We start from the raw sequence: 22,020 nt of genomic DNA on the forward strand, positions 1-22,020 counted from the left end.
CCCCTGGTGGAGGACCTCCACGCGTCCCGAGCACCGGCCTGAGCCGCCCACCAGCCGCAGCTCTGGCCAGTCCCCTGCAGACAAGAGATGTGTGTTTGTGAGCCCCCAAAAGACCCCACCTGGTCCACCAGCACCAGGCTCAGGGTCAGGTTGCGGGGAGCCCCCCCTGGTCTTGAGCCTTGGGCTTGCTCATCACATTTCTCATGTGCTCCTGAGGTGCAGGTGGTAGAGTCTTCAGATTTCATTTCATTTCAAGTACTTAGCGATTGTCTTTCACAGTAGACACTGATGCTACAGCTCTAAACCGGGAGACGTGGTTTCTGCCCTCAGGGAGCCCGGAGTCTATTAATTAGTCAATTAATTACAGACAGTACCACAGTGCATTACTCCACACTGTGATGAATGTATCAGAGGAAAAGAACAGGTTTCTGCCAAGGGAATGGTAGAGAGGAGGGGCCAGGGGAGATGCCTCTTAAAAAGTGAGAAGGAGCCAGTCAGGGGAGGAGCTGGGAAAGTCCCAGCAGAGGGACTAGCGTATGCAAAAAGACCATGAAAGGCCATTTCCTTCTGTGTGTGTCTCTAGAAACTATGGACTTACATACATAGACATGCATGCACACACACACACACACACACACACACAAAGCCATCATCACATGTAAAAATCAAATGCAATTTCAGATAAGACTTTGTCACAGCATCTCAGTGGTGTGACAATTTCTGCAGTTTAGACAGGGAGTGAACTTCAAGCTGGAAGAACAAGGAGCTCCAGGGCAGAATCAAGAACAGCTGGTATTTCACTCCCACTGGCAAAAGGCGTGACTGACCTGGACTGTTAAAAAGTGACTCCTCGGCATCTGTTTGTAGAGAGAATAAGTATGTCAGCATTTTAAAAAAATCCTGACTTTAATAACTGAAGATGAACATTTTCATTATATCCTTATACATGTTTACGAATCTGATAAGGGAAAGATTAGTCCTTTAAATAACATGGTACAGGGAGAAGCAGATTCATCTGTGGCTATAAACGTCAGCTTCTCCCTGGTTGTTGGTTTGCTGCCGCACTGTGGAAAAATATACAGGTATAAAGGGCACATTTGGGATGATCTGGCCTAAAGTATTGATTTTGTAGCAGATGAGTTTCACTTTGGGGATCTTTGAGGTCACCTCAGATTTAGACAATCATCCTCTAGAGCATCAAAACTTGGGAATAACATGTACCATGAGGCTGTGACTAGGTTATATGTGCCACACATGCAAGCAGATGGATAGATGCATGCACCAATGCACAAGACAATGCTTTTAAATATGTGCCTCGAATTAGAAGTCGCAGGAAGCAGGTGCTGACGTACAGTTGAGCTGCTGCCTACACGGACAACTCTATGTAGTGGGCACCACTTCTAGTTACGGTTACGGATTCTTTCAAGTCACATCAGATATTACAGCTGTTAGTTTACCAAAAGGCATCTCATTATCAGAAAGGGTTATTAACGGATATTCCTGAATTGGCTAACTTACTCCCAGCTAACTGCTTATGCACGAGTAAATCCAGAGTATTTAAAAAAATTCGTCACAAGGCAGAATTACCACCTATGTCTAAGAGAGAGTTTAAGTGTTGCCCAAATACAGCCTGCGCGTCCGCGCTGGCTCCGGGAGCCAGACTCCGGCTGCCGCTCCAACCTCCCCCCCAGCCTCACCGTCTCAGGCTGCCTCTCCTCCTGAAAAGTTCCCATCTTAAACATGCTCTTTGCACATGTCAGTAAAGCACACATACTTTTGGCAATACTTATTACCAAATTAGAAAATCAGGAGGTTTTATTCTGGAGGCTAGCAGTTCAAACCAAGTCAAAGCTAAGTTTTAACCAAGCTAAAAGAGATACAGCAAATCGAATACTACGTGTTTGAGGATCTTTGTCCCTGGCTGATCTGAATGCCAGCAGGGTGGTCTCAAAGCACCCTGGGACTGGCAGTGCCCAACTGAAAGGGGACAGGATACCCGAACAGATGACGCCGGCGTCCTCGTGGTGGCCACAGTTGTGCTCCGACCAGCCCGAGTGGGCGCACTGGCCCAGGTAGCGCTCCACACCCGCGCACTGGAGGTTGTCCAGGAAGATGTCTCCTGAGCCTGGGCCGAAGTGGGCCTTCCCAAGGGCGGACATGGCCCGACCACACCGCAGCTGTCTGCACACGACCTCGGCTTCGTTCAGGTCCCACAGGTCGTCACACACGGTGCCCCAGGCCCCCTGGTGGAGGACCTCCACGCGTCCCGAGCACCGGCCTGAGCCGCCCACCAGCCGCAGCTCTGGCCAGTCCCCTGCAGACAGAGACCCGGTGACTGCCGTCCTCTGGGGGCACTGCACCCTTCCCATGGGCTAGCGAGCTCCCCGCTCCCACACTCTGTTAGGGAGGGAGAACCTGGTCAGAGTTAGTCAACTAGTCAACCTCCCGGTGGGAAGTTGGCAAGTCATTAGAATTGTTAGTAACATTTAGCCTAAAAAGTCTGTTAATTAAGTATATATTTTTTCAGAGGTATGTGCTAATCTATTTTAACTAAACTCGGAAAAACATTATCAACAATTTGCACAATGACTTGTGATTTTTATGAAGTTCTTTTCTGTGTGTGTGTGTGTGTGTGTGTGTGTGTGCGTATGTGTGTGTGTGTATGTGTTCACCTTCACGTTTATAAAATAACTCAGGAAGGCGAGTGGAAGATTATTGGTATACCAATTTTATCTATAAGGAAACTGAAAGTTGGAGAAGCAAAGTGATTCACCCCAAACCCACATCTGGTAAGTAGCAGACCTAAACTCAGGTCTCCTGATTCCAAAGCTCACTATTTTTTTCTCTGCTGTTCTGTCTCACTGCCTCTGGAACGGCTCTGACACTCCATTCACTTTGAAAAGGTTTTTAGCGACACGGAAGCGATGTTAACTATGGTCAGAACTGTCATAACAGGCAGAGGCAGAATCCCAACACCCAACACAGGGTGCTTATAAGCTGCTCAGGCTTCGATGACTCTGAAAGTCACCAAAAAAATAAATAAATAAATAAAAATGAATTTTGCTTGTCCTGGGATGCTAGAACCAAAAGATGCCAAAAGTTTTGAATGGCCCTAGAAGTTTGGGTAGAGTCAATTGGCCCATTTGTGAATACATGAACTATTTGCAGTTGGCCAAGTTTCTGCGCATGAAGCAGGTACAAATGAAACACCAAGAGGAAAGGATGCTTGGTAAACGAATGGATGCATTTCAGGGCTTACCTGGTCTTGCTGTCACTGTCTTGGGTGGTGCTGTCGGGATGGCTGTGGATACAAGAAGATGCCCTTAAATAAAAAGGGGGGACTTGGCAAGTCAAGAGGGCAGCATTCTGAGCCCAAGTTTCATGAAATGCCAGGATTCCAGCGGATTCTTTCTCCCTATAATCTTTATAATAAGTGACCTCCCAAATCGACCTCTCCTTTCATGTATGTTTTGATGTTTCTCAAATGTGTGGGATCCACCACGAATAATATTCCCTTCTTCTGCTCAGCTATTGGAAATATAATAATATTTAAATTGTGCTATCCTGTGTTAAAATGCAAACATTCCCAATCAGTGTCTTTTTGAGGAAAACAGCCATCTCTTCTGTTTGCTTCCGCGTTGTCAGCTTTCCCTAAATGAACAGTATCTGATTAGGTGTGTCTTATTGTCTTTGATAAAAAAAGAATGAGGAAATCAAACTGACAATTATCACTATTCAGTGGCCCGACTGTTGACAGGTGTAACTTGGTTCCAGTGTGAACGGACATCACACCTGTGCAAAATCCGTGGAGCCAGAATCTCTCAGCTGTGGTAGATTTACACAGGGAAGTAGGAAACATCTATGACAGACAGCGAATGATGACAGTAAAAGCACGAGGAAAGGGGACAGAGGAAGAAACGTGAGCTGGGGATGAAGGGTAAGTAACAGCATGAACGTGACTCACTGATTAGCTGTGGCGTCTGCGTCGCCGCCTCTGCAAACACAAGGAAAACATCATCGTCAATAGCTGTTTGATGACAGTTAAGGTGATTTTCCCTGATCCACTCTGTGACACAGAGCATCTCCAATGTGTTTTATAACATGTGTCCCAAGCTTGCTCAATGAGTCACCCTGGCGCTCACTGAGAGTACGGGATACTGCCCTGAACATCCTGGACAAAGCCGGTGCTGGTTGTTTGCAGTTCTGTGAGCTGCCTATTTTCTCTCTGTGAATAATGCAGGACCTCCGAAAATTACTGAACCTCTCAAGCCTCAGTTTCTTCATCTGTAAAAGGGGCAGAACCATGGGTCTGTGTGAGGATAACTTATGTAAAGTGCTAAACACGCTGCCTGCCATATAATAGGCATCCCATAAATGTCAGCTGTTACTCTGAGTATTTTCATTGCTGATGATGTTGTTATTACCTAACCTTGAGCGCACTGCGCTTCCACAGGAACCCTTGGCTCAGCTTCCGCCTGCCTTCTCATCGCACACCTCATGCTGCTCTCTCACCCGAGCTGCCCTCTCTCCGTTCTTCAGTCACAGCCTCGCCAGCTGTAAAGCCAAATCCAAGGCTGTTTCCCCCCCATGTTTTCCTTAATACTCCTAGCCTTCATTGCTCTCTCTTTCCTGATGTCTTTTGTTGAGATGCATGCACACGTCAATTTAGTATATTCTAGTCTATTCATCTGCTCTGTTTGTTTGCCTTAATCACGTATATTCTGTCATCTAATCTCATCACAAGTGTTTGTCGTGAACTCCCTCTAGGGTGTGCATGAGCCTCTCTCAGGCTGGGGCCACACCTTCTTCTTCCGTAGGTCCTAAAACACCCACCTAGTACTAGATTCGGAGTAACTTCAGAAACGACTTCCTAATGGGCTGACCGCGACAAGATGTTCACGTGGAACTAAAAAGCCCATGACAAAGCTGTCGATCACGGAACATTTATGACGTTCCGTCATTTGCTGAGTGCTTCCCTTGTGTCATTACGTGTAACTCTCACAACAAACCTGGGAAGTGAGCTTCTCCTGTTATCCCCACCATACAGGAAAGGCACTGGGGCCGGGAGAGGTTAAGTTGCTCTCCAGGGTCACAGAGTAAGTGGCGGGACGGTAACCGGCACCCAGGCCGAGAGCTCAGCTCTAGAGCGGTTGCTCTTAACCACCATTCTTACCCTTGGGCGCAGAATAATAATAAGCAAGGAAGTTTTTTCCTATGTTGTTGACGCTGCGGAAGTACACGAGGGTCATGCAGCTGGAGGAGGAGGCGTAGGTGAGGTAGAAACCGGAGCAGGTCTTCCCCAGGGACTGTGCTGAGGAGGGGGGGCCGTCCAGGATTTCAAAGTACTCATTGGTGCAGTCGAGGCTGGGGAAGGAAACACCATGGTGCCTCGTGGTCTCCTCATCAGAAGACCTCAGAGGTGTGCTATGAGACAGACGCTTGATTTCGTTACTATGAAGAGGCCAGAAGCAGATGAAAAGCTTGTTAGCCACTCAGACATAGCACAGATTCCTTTTATCCCACGTTTTCTCTCCGAGAGCCATTGCCTTAAGGGAATGGGACTGGAACTAGAGGAGGAAGGACAAAGCTGGCACAAAGTGTAGCCCTGCTCAGGGCCTGGGGGCAGCCTGAGACCGCAGGATACCTCACAGCCTAGGCCAAGGGCAGGGCCAGGCAAATCGAGGCAATTTCACCATGTGGCAATGGGGGCGGGGGAAGCCCAGAGGAGAGAGAGGCTGCTCGCTTCTTGTGGGCCTGCCAGCAGGACGGAGCTCCAAGTAACAAATAATCCGCTTATAAGCTTCTGGTAGCCAACCTGCCTAGAGAGAAGTGGGCTCCCAAATCTGCCCAGTTTTGCGGAAGTCATCTGATTTTGTGGGCTGTTGTCCGTCACTGTGAGGTTTTGTCCAGATGCTGCTAGTGCTAGAACCAGAAAACCATTTCCACGCCTCAACCTGACTAGCTGTCCATTCCAAGCAATATTTTGATTAAGCAAAATTCAAGAGCAATAAATAATTTAAGTTGTTCTTGGGGGTTAATCTCCATAAGAAATTCATCATGAATTTATCATTTATGTATCACCTATGAGTGACATCAACGTTGACTATTTACAACATTAAAAGCTAAAATTCCTGATTTATTAGGTCTGGGATATCCTACGCCTGCATCTTTAATGAGCAGGACAGAACACACTCTCTCTCACTCCTCTCTCCCTTTCTCTCTCTCTCATGCACATGCGCACCTATCCAAAGTAATAAGGTGAATTTCATTTTAATTAAAAATTCATGGAAGCTCACAAAAATCAATTGTATTTCTCTGTACTAGCAACAGGCATGTAAAAACCAAAATTAAAATGCAATGTAAATTAGTACAACCATTATGGAAAACAGTATGGAGGATCCTCAAAAAACTAAAAATAGAACTACCATATGATCCAGCAATCCCACTTCTGGGTATATATCCAAAGGAATTGAAATCAGTATGCCACAGAGATATCTGCACTCCTATTTTATTGCAGTATTATTCACAGTAGCTAAGATATGGAAACAACCTAAGTGCCCATCAATGAATGAATGGGCAAATAAATCGTGCGCACACATAGAATACTATTCAGCTTTGAAAAAGAAGAGAATTCTGTCATTTGCAACATGAATGAATCTAGAGGACATTATGCCAAATGAAATAATCCAGGCATGGAGAGAAAAATACTATATGATCTCACAGGTGGAATCTAAAAAAGTCAAACTCATAGAAGTGGGGAGTAGAATGGTGGTTACCAGAGGTGGGGTGATGTTGGTCAAAGGGTACAAAGTTTCAGTTAGACAAGAGAAAGAAGTTCAAGAGATGTATTGTACAACACGGTGATAGTTAATAAGAATGTATTGTATATTCCAAAATTTCTAAAAAAGTAGAATTTAAAAATTCTTAACACACAAAAAAGGTAAGTATGTGTGAGGTAGTGAATATGTTAATTAGCCTGATGTAATCATTCCATAATGCATACACATATAATACACATTGTACCTCATAACTATATATAATTATTATTTATCAATTAAAAATAAAATTAAAAAACTACACAGTGTACTTAAGTAACACACTTAGGACTTACTTAAGATATGGAAATGCCAGCAGTATGTGATCAGTTGCATTTGCCTTGATTTCCCACACACAGGTTATGTTGTCATGCATTTCATTCTGCGGGGGATTCCTAATCGCGCCAGATGAGTTAGTGATAATGCCGCCGCATGGAGATTTTCCTAGATGCAGAATTGTACTTTAGCATTTCAGTTTTTTCATTGTTCAGCTTACTAATTTTGTAATTCATACTTTTTTTTCATTTTTCTTTCCCAAAAAAGGTTTCATTGGTCATCACTTTGGTAATGACTTTGGGTATGCCTTAGGACATATCGGAGGTATAAACTAGTCTAAAAAGTCTTGGAAACTTAGGAAATTAGGGCATGAACACATCTGACTTTTGAAACATCTCTCGTCTCTTTTGAGAATGCTACCATTGACATGAGCTTGCTGGGAAGAGCTCTCATCTAACTAATATCAGCCAGAACCTTTCCCACTGGTCACTGCCTAGTTGTGGGCTCTGTAGCTTTGATTTTTGTCCAATCACTAACAATAATGAATAAAGTACTCCTTCAGTTTTCCCAGGTAAGATTGAGCCAATGTGGAGCCTCTGTGTATATGAAGATGGCAGCATTCATCCACCATCAGCTGTAATTTATTAAAATTACATTCTTAAAAATGCACTGTTACGTAGAAAGACATTGCCCTGAGTCACTCAATCCTCTAATACCGATGATGCTTTGTGTCCACCTGTCCTCCCACCTGTCCATTTGTTTCTCCACCTGCTTGTCTGTCTATCCACCTGTCCGACGTTCAGCCCAAAATTAAAGGTGATGCCAGTGGCAATGGAAACAGCTGGCTTTTCTTCATCAGATTATCTGACTGTGTGAGAACTGGCCCTGGTCATCTAGCTGTGTCTGGAAGGACCAGCCAGGCTCCCCTGGCATCAGTCTTATTTTAGCCCTTGATCTCCAAGTGGTGCTAAGAAAAGTGCAGTGGAGCTTCTGGAAGTCCAAGGCACAGGCAAGAACAGAGGGGAAAAATGGCAGGTGAAAAAGAAAGGACACAGAAGGAGGACAGAGGTTGTTAGAGAAGGGGAAAGGGTGGAGAAGAAGAATGTGCTCATCATGGTGGGAGCCCTCTAAAATCACGGCCTTGGGTACACCCTGCAACGCTGCTGTTTTTGTGGCTGCATTCCTGCCCTTCACTCATGGCGTCTGTGCTGGGAGCCAAAAAGGCTGACATGGCTTGATTATCTGGACTTCCTTCTTTGACTAAATAGAAATGGAATCGGAACATAAATTCATTGGCCTGTATTATTGGGCTCTTCCCCCAGAACAGAGGCTCAGAGGGGTGACCCAGACAGGGCAGTCATGCTCTGGCTAAAATTTCTTTGAAGAATCACTCGGGGCTTGAGCCAGAAGATGATGATCAGGGCAGCCGAGGACACAAAATTCTCACCTGCAGCCACTGACGCCACCAGGGCAGCCAACGGATGACCTGTGAAACACACAAAGGACACATGGACTTTCGGCCAGTGCTGAGGTCCACAACCCTGTCTGCAAATGAGAATCCTGAGGAGCTTGCAACAAATACACTGTCCGGGCCCCTCCTGGAACCACTGAGTCAGGGTCTCTGGGGGAGAGGCCTGAGCACGGAGGGGATTTTAACATGTGGGAGGCAAGACGCATTGATCTAGATCCTTCCCAGCCTTTGATGCACTATTCTTGTCATGCATGCAAACAAGATCAGTTTCAATTTGGAGCCTAGGAAAATTAAAGACATGAAATTCTGGCTCTTGGAGCCTCTTCCCAAGTGACCCAAGGGTTGGACTTACGAGGTTGTGATATAAGAACAGGAGGAAGCACCAACTCACTGGTTCCTTTGACCTGGTGCTGCTCAGAGATGCTGAGACAGGGCTAAAGATGCTGTGGGTTCTTCCCAATGCCCTCAACATCCCTCCCGCCTGTGACACTCTGCTCAGCATCTCCCACTGAAGATTCTCTCCCTGGACCAATTCGCTCTTACCTGCTAGAGCTGACAGCCCACAGGGGGCATGAATGAAGCTTTACCAGATCTTGTCAGACAAGCTGTGGAACTTGTTCTCTGACTGAGAGCTGACTAACAGCAGGGTACCGAGGGACCCAGGGTCTGATGAGGGAGAGAGGGCACTGGCATGGTGCTGGGTTTGGGAGTGTGTGTGGCAGCCGGCCACAGTGGAAGCTCTGTGGGGCCAGGGCTGCACCAGGAACAGGAAGGTGGAAATGCAACTGGCTCACCTTGACTGTGCCCAGACTCGGCCCATGGGCCATTACCGCTGGGCAGGAAGCACCCTGACTGTCTCTCATATCTTAGCCACCCCCTACCCATCCATTTCTCATCGCCATCCCCTCTGCGACCCTCAGAACTAACAAAACAAAAAGGCTATACAGAAGTCTGCAAAATCCAGAACCTGTTTCCTGTGTGTGAAATGCACAGGGGAGCAGAGGGAGAGGCAGAAAGCGAGGCTGGACTAGGTGATTTCTAAGGCACGGTCCGGCTCTCCTGCGGGACAATCAGGTGACTCCACATCTCTCCGTCACTCCCCTGGCTTGGAGAACAAGACACGTCCCATTTCCAGCAGAGCTTCTTCCCCAAGATTTTACAAGCTGCACACACAAACCCCGGCTTCCCTACCTGGTGGTGGGACAGTTGGATACTCAGCATCTGTACGTGTGAGAGATGAGAACATCTGCCGTGAGCGAATAAAGTGCCAGTTCGTTTTCAGCAGTTATTTTACACTGTCATTTGCAAAGTATTCTCTAGGCAGGTGCGGAAGCCGGGCCCCGCCTGGGCAGGAAGCAGGGGTTTACCTGAGCAGATCACGCCGGCGTCTTCCCCGCGACCACAGTTGTGGGAAAACCAGCCACTGTGAGAGCATTCCTCAATGTGCCGCTCGTCCCCCCGGCAGTGCACATTGTCGAGCAGAATCTTCCCAGAACCTTCCCCAAAGTGGGCTTCGCCGGGGGCTGAGACAGCCCAGCCGCACCCCAGCTGCCTGCAGACGGTGTTTGCTTGGGGAAGGTCCCAGAGGTCGTCGCACACGGTCCCCCAGACTCCCTGGTAGAAAAGCTCCACGCGGCCCACGCAGCGCCCGAGGCCGCCTACCAGCCGCACGGGGGCCCAGCCTCCTGGGGAAGGACAGAGCGGTCAGGGGTGACAGCTGTGCCCTCTGCTGCCGGCGACTGCACTGTTGTCTACCCTATCTTTTGCCCTGTCCTCATCTTCCTCGACATTGCTACAGAAATCCTTAGCTGTCACGAGGGACCCCAAGCCATCCCCAGACACGGCTGCTCTAGGAAGCCTATGATGTCTTCCTTATCCACACTGGTTTAAGACAGCTTGCCTGTGGGACGTTGTTTACAAAAATGGCCACAGTTCCTCTCTTCCCTGTGCTCAGTGACCCTGCGGCCCCTCCCATCAAGAGGCTGAGCCTGTATTCTCACTGCTTGCTTGGCCGGTAGAACACAGCAGAAGTACTGGCGCACCATGCAGAGGGGAGGCCTGGAAACGCTGGACAGGCTTCAGCTCACCCGGGAATTCCGAGAGCATCACGTGAACAAGCCTGAGGTAGGCATGTGGCCTTGTCACCTCTATCCCCTTGGATGGAAGCTACGGAATTGCCAGACGTGTGAGGGAGGCCATCCAAAGCCAGACAGTCTTCAACTGACCCGCAGCTAACCAGAGATGTGTGAGCAAACCCAGCCAAGATCAGCAGAGCCCACCCCAGGCGGCAGAGCTGCCCAGCTGCCCCATAGACTCGGGGGCAGTTAGAAATGGTGGTTGTTTTAAGCAGCTATGTTTTGGGAGTGGTTTTGCATGGCAATAGATAACTTATACACCTATTCTCTATCCATACCCCCCTTTTATATAACCTGTCCCACCCACAGCCAGGAGGAGGCATGGGCCAAAGCCATGTGCCCGTGATTGTGTCTTCCTGGTCAGCTCGAGAGGACTGGAGTGTATACCTGACTCCAGAGGAAAAACCGAAGACCCAACTCAAGGCTGGATATCCTGCAATATTACTCATCTTTGATTTCGGCAAAACATCACCTTCGAGGGCCTCGGCCGCCTCACTCTTCACTAACTCTGTAAGGACATCATCCAGCCCTAGGCTCTAATCCGGAAAGTGCTGTCTCCTGCCATCAGGGAATTTAACTGCCTGAGTCCTCCTCTGCCTGGCACAAACCCATTGTCCCCTCATGCTCCACTCCCTGGCTTAGACTGGTTTCCTGGTATGCTGCCCCATCGGGTCTGGATGGAGACCCCTTTCTGGGCACCCATGGCTCACGCGCTCCCCCGTCACGGCATCCGCCACACTCTATTGTGACGTCCCAGAGGACTCAGCCCACATGAGGGTCTGCTCTGTTCACTGTTCTATATGTCCCCAGTGACACATGCTCATTCACTCATTCGTGGTCGAATGAACACAGTCGTTCAGAAGACATAGGACAAAAAGACATAGCCCTACCTGGCGGTGCAGAAGAAGGTGGGTGTTGAGCCACTGAGCCCACCGATGATGTGGGAAGTAGGTTCTCACGGGCTAGGGGAGAAGGAAGGAAGGACTGCCATCAGGGATGGTCACAACGTTAGGAGAAAATGCACAGCTGCTTCAGGGGAGTGCCTGTCTCCTCCCAGGATTCAGCAGGAATAATGATGACATGCTTTCTAAGGCCAGTGACCTCATATCCCCAAGGTCTCCATTTAGGGCAGAACATGGCATTGCCACCTGTTGACACACTAACATGCACCACATGGCCCTGAGTGAAAGTAAAGCCCAAGGGCAAGTGGCCCCAAGTGGCCTGCTGTCTGAGAGGCCACTGCTGGCCACCATCTCTCTCTTTGTGCCTTTTCCTCACATATGCTGCCGTCACGACTTCAGCTAGGATGGACTGGAACGGCATGAGGAGACCCTGTAGGGTGCGGGAACTGATCCACATCTGGACTGTGGCAGTGGTTACACAATTGTACACAAGTACCCAAATTCACCAAACAGACCTTAAAATAGGTGAATTTTATGGTGTATAAATCAAACCTTAATAAATAATAAGATGTATCGATGCATGAATAGGGGAATGATAGATGGATTTGTAAATCCATCATAGAATCTAGGTAGAAGTTCATTGCTATATTCTTCAAATTTGCTATGTATTTGAAAATTCTCAATAAAATGTCGGAGGAGGGAAGTGCCTCTTAATCTATACTGTAAGTCCTATGTCTCCATTTTCCAACAACAACCTCTTGCTTTCCACAGTGGTGTGTGCATTATTCAGCCAGTCCATGCTGCTTATGCTCTGCTTGTTAGTCACAGAATGTCAGAGGCCTGGAATTGTAGGAAGCATGGGATCCAATGGGCCTGTTCTGATGACCAGAGACTGAGGATCAAGGTAATTCACCTGGCAAGAGGCCCACCTGGACCAGATCCCTGCAGCCTGGGGCCCTTCCTTCCCCCACACCACCTCCCTTAGGTCCACATGTGGCCAAAGAAGGAACCACTGCTGTGTGAGTGCCTGTGGGTGCCAGGAAATTTAGGTATTGTCACATTCATGTCCTTATTCAATGTGTAGTCATTCCTGCTCTGATGAGGAGGAAAATGGGACAGAGAGGTGACATAACTTGGCTGGGGTTACATAACTGAGGGTGATCATAGGTCAGGTCTGTCTCTCCTGTGAGGATGTAAACCCCATAAAAGAAAAAAACAAGGGGGTTTTGACCACTGCTGTCCCCAGTGCTGGGCACAGAGGTTGGCCTGTGGTGGACCTGAGTGAATGAAGGAAGCTGGGAATCAAACAAAAATCTGGCTCTAAACCTCATGACCTTTCCCACATCGGGCTAAGTCTAGTCTATGCCAGCGAATGTCGCACACGGTCGTACCTGTAGGCAGCACAGCTGTGGAGTCAGCACCTGTCAACGTGAACAGAGATTGTGCCTGTTACCCTGTCTGGACTGGAGACTGCCTACTGGCACTTCCTACACTCGGGTGGTAGGGGAGGCAGAAAGCAGAAAGGGGCAGAGACCCTGCTCTTGAGGATCCTGGCATTTCCTGGGGATTTGAGACAGGAAATGAGGTGGCAAATGCTGAGTGTCCCAGGAGATGGTGCATTTCCAGGGCCCTTGGTGTTGGGAAGGCCCCATGCCCTGCGGAGGAGGTGCGGCTCAGGATGGACCAGGTGTAACCTGCACAGCTTGTCATTCACGGAGACTGTTATTCCAGACATAAGCAGGGCAGGACCAGGAAAGACCAGGGAGTGCTGTGGGCGGAGAGTCAACCAGAGGGACAGGTAGGCTTGGGAAGGTCAGTTGGATCAGAATGGGGAGGGCCCTGAATGCGCCTACTGTCCCTCCCACCTGCCGGCACTGGCACCACGAGGCACTCTCCTGGCATTACCCTCCCCATTATCTAGTGTCCCACGAGAGGGGATTGAGAAAGAACATCTAACGGTTCATGCACACGCTTTGTCCTACCTTCTGGGTGGTGGGCAGATGGTTCAGCACCTGCCGGAGTGAAGAGAGCATTTGTGTGAACCAGACAGACTCACTGTCAGAACTCTCTCTGGCTGGTTCCATGGTGTCTCTGTGACCCCAGCATCCTGAAATGAGGCTGCCATGGAGAATTAACACTCCGGCCACCAGCACACAGGGTGGCCTCCCAAGCTCCCGAGGTCATCACACACCAGCTCAAATGTGCCTTGCGAGAGTGCTTCGGAGCAGTGGGACCACCTTCCCAGCCCTTCCACCTGCCTGCCTGCCATTCGGTTGCTCAAAGAAACACTGCTTGTGGGTGAGCATCTTTTCCATGGAACATCGCATTGCCTCAGGGAGCCCCCAGCTACCTTCCTTTGGGGACTTGAGCTGCTGGCCTCGTCCCACCAGACTTTCCAAGGGCTGCTCCCTGAATGGCATTCACAGGAGTGATTTGTGGACAGGGCTGTGAGGCAGACTTTTCTCTGATACACCAGGAACTTCCCACAGTGTGCATCTGAGGCCCAGCAAGCAGTGAGGGTGGTTTGCCCTACTGCCCTGCTGGGTGAGGGTGCCCATGGGGGACATGGGATGGTGGGCAGCAGAGGTGCCCACAGGAAAAGACAGTGGACTCCTGGGGTGCAGGGCATAGGGAGAGATGTCCTACTGTGGACAGGGGTGTCGTCTGCAAGTTGCAGGCCGGGCTGAGGGTGTGAAGGGATTCCTGCCGGCCACAGGAAAGGGGGTCGAGATGGGGGAGAGCACCACCTTGTGAGCCATTGCTGGGCCCCACCATGCCCTGCCTCAGTGGCGACAATGTGGGCAAGATGAAATGGTGGCCTCTGGCCTTGCTCTGTCACTAACTGCTCCTGAGGCCCGAGGAGGCCACATCCCAGCGAGCATGCAGACAACTATTTCTTCCTAACTCTTTTTGCATGGGGGGGCTAATAATTTTATATGTCATATATGTTTCTTATGGAAACATTGGATAAAACAAACAGAAAGAAAACAATAACATCTCATGAGTCTACCACCCAAGATAACCACTACACCCACCATGCTGTGCAGCCTTCCTGAATTTTCTAGGCTTTTATTCATATAAATGCAGATGTACATATACACAAACATATAGAATAGAAATTGTTGATGCTGGGTACTCAGGAATTATCTAACTTAAGTATGATACATAGGTAGTGATTTGCAGAGATTCTTCCATAGTCATCCTATGCTAAAGTGGCCCATGCAGTTCTTAGAAATATACAGTTTATCCTTGTAAAATGAGTCCCTCAGTTAAAAAAATATATATGCATGTACTTTATCTTACCTACTGGTAGAGTTTCTGGAGAATCTGTGCCTATCAGGGCCCAGGAGACAGTTTTAGCAAGGTGGAGAGAAAGAGAGAGAAGAAAGGATCACCTGCCAGATAGGGCACCCCAGAGCACGGTCAGCTGATCGGCAGCCCCAGAGTCCCTCAATCTGAGGAGCTTATTAAAAATGCTGATTTAGGGGCTTCTCCCTCAGATACTCAGATTAAGGCATAGGTCTAGGGTGGGACCAGGCATCTTCCACATCTTAACAAATACCTACAGAGATTGCTGGGCACACTGGAGTCCAGCTCCCGAGGTGTGCTCTGAGGGCTCCGCCCCTGCCTTCCACGGGGTACATGTCACTGTGCTCCACTGATGACACTATGGCAGATTCAATGAGGACTGAGGAACCCTCAAAAAAAGGGGGCAGGAATATTCACGGGGGATGGTCTGAACTATGAGTGCTGGTCCTGCCTGTAGCCCTGAAGGAGCTCCACCATGACTTAACAAAATAATGATTAGAAGGAAAAGCTTAAACCTGGGAGCATGTCCGATGCAGGAGCAGCTTCAGGCTCCGTGCTGGGGGTGGGGGCCGGAGAACCATCAGCGCCTGATCAAGACATCAAGGTCTATGAGGTTGTTTATGTGCATTGTCCAATGGCTTCTGTTAGTGTCAGCCGACTGTGACAGTGGTCAGGTCGTGAGAGGTGACAGCCCTCACCTGCACAGATGACGCCGGCGTCCTCCAGGTGCCCGCAGTTGTGCCCGGCCTGGCCCCCGTGCACGCACTGCCCCAGGTTGCTCTCGCTGCCCACACACTGCACGTCGTCCAGCAGGATCTGCCCAGAGCCTGCCCCGAAGTGGGCCCCTGTGGGGGCTGCCACGGCCTGGCCACACTGCAGCTGGCGGCACACGACGGCGGCCTCGGCCAGGTCCCAGAGGTCGTCACACACGGTCCCCCATGTTCCCTGGACAAGGACCTCCACACGGCCTGAGCACCTCTCTGTGCCGTTCAGCAGCCTCACCTCCATCCAGGCTCCTGGGGGTGGTCAGGGAACAACAGGAGAGACACTGGGGGCTGGCCTCCTGGTGTCAGGATATTGCCTTGAGCCTGTTGTATCAGGCTCTTATACTACTGGTTCCATACTCTCAGATCTTCCACATGCTGCAAAATAGCAATGTGGTAATGCTAATATAATGATAACACTAATATTTCACGAGTTTTACTACATTACAGGCACCGTCACGGTGCTTTACAAGATTGATCTTGTTTGACCGTCATAAGTCTTTGATATTGGTTCAATGGGAAAACAGGAAGTTATCAAATAAGTCAAGAAAACTTGCAAGAACTGAAGGACATGCATCTCTAGACTAAAGCTTAAACCAAGAGTACAGGATAACATGTGACAAAAAACTCAGACCAAGGGAAAGCATCACGGAACCTCAAAACACAAGGAACAGAGAAAGGCCCCAAAAGGTTTCAGAGAAAACAAAAACACACACAGAGCATCTGAGAGGTGTCAGGCTTTATGGTTTCTAAATTAAGGTCTTAATGTACCTGGGTCTTAGCAATCATGTCTGCTAGAAGCTTCTTTCTCTCTAATACTGTTTCCCCCAAAAAGCATCCGGCCAAGTAGAGGCGTATGGGCTTGGGATTGGACAGATATGTGCTCAAATCCTGACTTTACCACTTTCTAGTCAATTAATTCTAGGAAAATTAACTTTCTGTGTCTCCCTATGTACAATAATGAGGGTAGGGCAGGGGTAACTTTACTGGTAGGTTTGTGTGAGCATAAAACGAGGTGTTAGTTATGTGAAAGCGTCTGATTCCCTGTTCATCACACGTCGCTTGTTCCACAAACGTCAGCTCCTTCCCCCACTTTCCCAAGGACTTACCCGCCAGGGGCGCGGATGTGGACTTCAGGGCTACAGCTTCTGTTGTGGCTATGGTTGCAGATAATCCGTCACCTGTCACAGGGACAAACAGAGCCATCCCTAACAGTTAGGACATCCCCTAAACACAACTTCAGAGAGATGAAGGTTTGAAAACAGACACAGCCTGAAAGTCACAGTCGAATATGCAGCATCATTTCTGACTCAGCCCCTGCAAAGGCTGGGAGTCCTCATGGGGACATGGTCAGTTCTCAGTGTGACTTCAGGTCTGGGAGGGCCCAGCCCAGGGCCTGGCACACGGCTCCCTCTCCTCACTCCCCACAGAACAAATGCCAACTGACCTGCTGGAGGGGGCGTTGAGGGAAGCACAGCAGGCTCTGCAGTGGGCACCATTAATGACAGTGCTGGACCTGTGAGTGCAGAGCAAAGAGGCCTTGCTCACCGCTAGATACCTCCTCACTGCACCTGGGAGAGTAAACTTCAGACGAGCCACCAAACAATGGCTGGGCCCAAACCCCTCCTGCCAGAGTTCTGGCAACTCCTCCCATCTCCTTCTCTGCCACACTCACCAGCACCGGAGTCACACTCCACAGTTGTGTGGAAAGTGCTAGTACTTTGAGGATATCCCCTTGGTTAGCACTCAGCTCTCAAAGTGCCCACACACCTTTCGTGGATTGTGTCCTCTTTTTCTCTTAGGCGCAATCCAGATGCATTTCAGGGACAGGGAAGTCAATGAAATCTAATCTTTGGTGGCTCTATCTGGGCTCCAAGCAGCCTGAGCCTATGAGGCTTCACAGGGCACGAAGCAGCCCCGTTTTCATCTCACTAACTCCTAAAACAGCAGTCTGGTATTGTATGTTTCCTTTGAAAAAGGATCTCAAACGATTAGGCCAAAATATTAGGATTTGAAACGCAACAGTTGGTGTCTAGGAATTTGCTATCCTGTTCTCAATATCTGTCAGTGAGTTATGTATTTTTCATAATATTCTTTGTATATGTATACAACTGAATAGCTGCTTCAATTTTGTGATCGGTTTCAATAATTTCAGGCTAGACTACCCAAAAGTGGTTAAACCACCAAACTGGTCATTTAAACTGGGTTGTAGTAGAAAAAGAAACAATCACATAATTGATTTCTTTTTTCATTTGGCCACAGGGTACAATGTAGAATCAGAATCTCAATATGTCAGAAATGTAGTTTTGTCCTGACAGTGAAGCAGCTGGCAGCCAGCTCCAGTCGGGGTGAGGAAGGGGGTACTGTGAGTGCGTGGCCTCCCGTGAGAGTTTCACTCACCATCGTTCTGTTTGTTGTCCATGTTGTCCTGTATTGGAGGAAATGGGCTTCACTGCTCTCTTATCAAATACTCACACAACGAGGAATGATTTGTTTTTAAGTTTCCTGCAGCCTCTTCCTATCACTTATTTGATAATTTCTGTATTTGTCAGATTCTTGAAATTAAGGCAATGCTGCATAATGACGATATGAGAGTTTACCGATTTGTGAATCTATAAGCAGTTTTTCAAGCCTGTTCTGAGCACTGTAAGCATCGCTGGGAGTGAGCCCCACTGCATGACGTGGTGTCATGTGGAATGATTGTTAACTCTTGTAACCCCGGAGTGACTCAGCCATGCACGACCACCAAGCTGCATGACTTCAAGGACTGCTGTCTGCATATGACACGTGACCGCCTGCATGAGGATGCAATGCATGATGCCTTCTAGAAAGATGGAGCTTTGGAAGTCACACAGTGCGAAGTCCCTGCTACTATGGCTGAAGAAAGGGGCACTCCATGGAGGAAAAGCTACAAAGTGAAAGAACCAAGCAAGATTGGACCGACCTGATGGTGTGTAAGGTGGGGTGGCAGCTCCGAGCTCTGTCGTTGGAGTAGGACCTGGTGGATTGACAGCACCTGATAGTCAAAAAAAATCAACATGCTAAGGTCTACAGCAGTACTTACAATATCATACTCAGTGCTTTTGAGAATATGAGCTGAATATTTCTGAAAAAACTTAAAAGCAGTGACATCCGGGGAGGTAAACCCTCATACTAGTGCAGACCATGCCAGACTTCCCTGGATTAGATCAGAGTTCATGAATTATTTGGAGATAATTAATATTTTCTATCAATAACCCTTAACAAAAAAATTGAAAAGTCTAATGGAATTCATTTGATACAATAAATATTCAATTGCCTAAACATCTCCAACTCTGTTTATTCTTATCTCCAGACTTGTCATGGACGTATCTCTTTGACTGTGATGTGGAATGGATTTTCACTCTTCTAGCCCTGAAGGAGCTCCACCATGACTTAACAAAATAATGATTAGAAGGAAAAGCTTACCTAAAGCAAAGGACCCAAAGACTGGACCAACCTGGGAGCATGTCCGATGGAGGAGCAGCTTCGGGCTCCATGCTGGGGGTGGGGGCCGGAGAACCATCAGCGCCTGATCAAGACATCAAGGTCTATGAGGTTGTTTATGGGCATTGTCCAATGGCTTCTGTTAGTGTCAGTCAGCTGTGACAGTGGTCAGGTCGTGAGAGGTGACAGCCCTCACCTGCACAGATGACACCGGCGTCCTCCAGGTGCCCGCAGCTGTGCCCGGCCTGGCCCCTGTGCACGCACTGCCCCAGGTTGCTCTCGCTGCCCACACACTGCACGTCGTCCAGCAGGATCTGCCCAGAGCCTGCCCCGAAGTGCCCCTGTGGGGGCTGCCACGGCCTGGCCACACTGCAGCTGGCGGCACACGACGGTGGCCTCGGCCAGGTCCCAGAGGTCGTCACACACGGTCCCCCATGTTCCCTGGACAAGGACCTCCACGCGGCCTGAGCACCTCCCCGTGCCGTTCAGCAGCCTCACCTCCATCCAGGCTCCTGGGGAGGCACAAAAAGGAGGGGCACTGGGGACCTGCCCTCCACACTCTGGAAAGTTTCCTTCGAATCCCTAGGTGGTCATATCTTCATTACACAACATGCAAGATCACACAGTCCTCATGCCCTCACACGTTATGAATCACCAGAATTATCTTCAATTTCAAATAATTGCATTTTGCTGTATCCTGCCTTCCAAAAGGTGAAACTCTTTTTAAGAAACTTCCAGAACTCCTAAAGTTCTCCTAATAAGACCATTTTTATCCATATGTCATTCCTCTGCCATAGACAGGGATAGAAATATGAGATGTTAATATAGTTAATGAAATAGTAAACTAGACTCTCTGTAGGCACATCACAGCTCAACAGACGCCTTGTCATCCAGAACTACATTAGTGTTAGTACAACTTGGTCCCTTTGGTCTTTCTTAATGGCTTTATCATGAATAGGAGACAAAGAACAAGAACTAACATTTGTAGTTTGTGAGTTAAGTGCCAGAGCCCCCATGAGCCACCAATTTAAACATTTCTCTCTTAATCTTTACTATAGGTACTGGGTTCTCCACTTTACAGATGAAAAAATTGAGACTCAGAAGGGTTAAGAAAATTAACCCTTAATCCCTCAGTTTGTATTGTAAGTGGGCTGTCTCCCGCGTTAACTCTGCCTGTGGTTTCTGCCAGCCTGGAGAAACGCCTCTCTCGGTGCTATCCATCGGTCCTTAATTTCTCGGGAACTCCATCCCCTACCTGCAGGTGGAGGAGTCAAGGTCTCAGCTGCTGCGGTCCATGAAGCCTCTGAGAAGACGTCAACTATAAAGAACAGCAGACTTGGGTCACTCCCAGTCAGTAGGGTGGACAGAGTGTAGTAAACACGCGGCAGGAAGGACTCATCCTAAGACCCAACACCCTTCTGAAACTCTCTCTTTTCTTTTCTTTTGATTCATCTAAGTCAGTCACCATCATTCCCATCAAACAAGATTGCATAACTTTTTACTCTTCCATATATGTTCAAAGTAAACTCATCCTTGAATCCTTTGCTCAGCAGAAATAATTATTTTAAAAATAGAATGTCTTCTTAAAGACTCAAAGACACCACACTTAAGGAAACCTGAAGGGCAGGAAAGCAGTCTGGACAAGTTGCTAATGCTGCATGGCATCATTCATGCAAAAGTGTTTACTGGATGCAAAGAAAGGAAGGCAGAGAGCCTGCGTCTAAAAGGCTTATCACTCGGTCAGAAGCCAGACCAAGTATACGAGCAACTGTAATATGAGTGGATCACGAGAGATGTCAATGGAAAGGGTACAAATGTGGAGAATATGTCTCCTTGTGGAGACCAAGGGAAGCCACCTGGGGAGACAGAGCATCCTCAAGACACCAGCAAGTGGAAGAGAAAGGAGGAGCGCCCCCTTCAGGCAGTGCGAGTATTAGAGGACAGCAACCTTGATTTTCGATGCTCAGGGAGATGACATGATAAGCATTTTAATTTGATTGGAATACCTTGGTAGCATCTGTATTAATCCCAAATACTTGGATTTCAGTACTTTCCTTACTCATATTATTCAGAAACTTCCTAAGAGATGGGACATGAAGAAAAAGGAATTTGGATCAAGGGTATTTCGTTAAGTGTGGCATCCTATGACTTCTAGTGGGGATTTTGTAGGGTTAATTGTGTATTAAAAGCTCCTACATATCCTGTAGTAAAGAAACCCTGTTTGACTTGTTTAATGCAGTGTTTCCTAAACTCATAGGACCACAGAACCCATGTGTGTGTGTGTGTGTGTGTGTGTGTGTGTGTGTGTATTTGTGCATGGGTGTGTGCACAAGTCATTTTTAACATCTTGTTGAACTAGTGGTTTTAGGAGCACATTCTCAGAAATGTGTTTATTTTCCAAGGATGCTGATAGGAGCCGGGGATACCTGTTAATATTTGTTATTACGTTTTCATTTTTGTTTTTATTTCTAGAAAGATGAACTCTCTTATAAACTTTAATAAATATAGAGGATATAAAGTTTCACTGTAAACTCAAAAAAGGAACATTTTTATGTACTTATTGGTGTTTGCTCTTCCACAGAGGTGATGGATTCAGTTGTTGCTTCAGCAACTACAGTGAAAAGGAAACGTCAATTAGTGATGAATAGCACCCCAAAGAGACAAAATCAAAGCTGAGAAAAGGCAAAGCTATCTGGCACTCTGAACAAATTTCTAGTGTTCCTTTGTGAAATGTAACATAGTAAGCCAGTTCTAAAGGGCTTAGTGAGTTTCTAACCTAAAGATGTGATTGTTCTCACCTGGGACCTAATACTTATTCCATCACATATTACAGATAAACTTCAGTTTCCTGATCTGTAAAACTGGGAATCAGATCTGATAATG

The 22,020-nt window shown here is 47.9% G+C and overlaps 1 protein-coding gene across 1 annotated transcript in view; it reads right to left on the minus strand.

Moving 5' to 3' along the window:
• Nucleotides 1–22,020, minus strand: part of LOC105808662 (deleted in malignant brain tumors 1 protein-like) — a 53,244-nt gene that overhangs the window by 17,451 nt on the left and 13,773 nt on the right. Inside the window, exons 5-13 of the mRNA XM_012642376.1 lie at nt 19,506–19,649; nt 19,334–19,462; nt 19,151–19,222; nt 16,782–16,853; nt 15,607–15,924; nt 9,930–10,247; nt 9,150–9,228; nt 5,174–5,364; nt 1,997–2,314 (exon numbers count right to left, since the gene is read on the minus strand). Of these exons, the coding sequence (XP_012497830.1) occupies nt 1,997–2,314; nt 5,174–5,364; nt 9,150–9,228; nt 9,930–10,247; nt 15,607–15,924; nt 16,782–16,853; nt 19,151–19,222; nt 19,334–19,462; nt 19,506–19,649 (1,641 nt within the window). The remainder of the gene's footprint in view (nt 1–1,996; nt 2,315–5,173; nt 5,365–9,149; nt 9,229–9,929; nt 10,248–15,606; nt 15,925–16,781; nt 16,854–19,150; nt 19,223–19,333; nt 19,463–19,505; nt 19,650–22,020) is intronic.

This window comes from Propithecus coquereli, unplaced genomic scaffold, assembly GCF_000956105.1.
Source record: "Propithecus coquereli isolate 6110/MARCELLA unplaced genomic scaffold, Pcoq_1.0 Scaffold179, whole genome shotgun sequence".
Taxonomy (NCBI): Eukaryota; Metazoa; Chordata; class Mammalia; order Primates; family Indriidae; genus Propithecus; species Propithecus coquereli.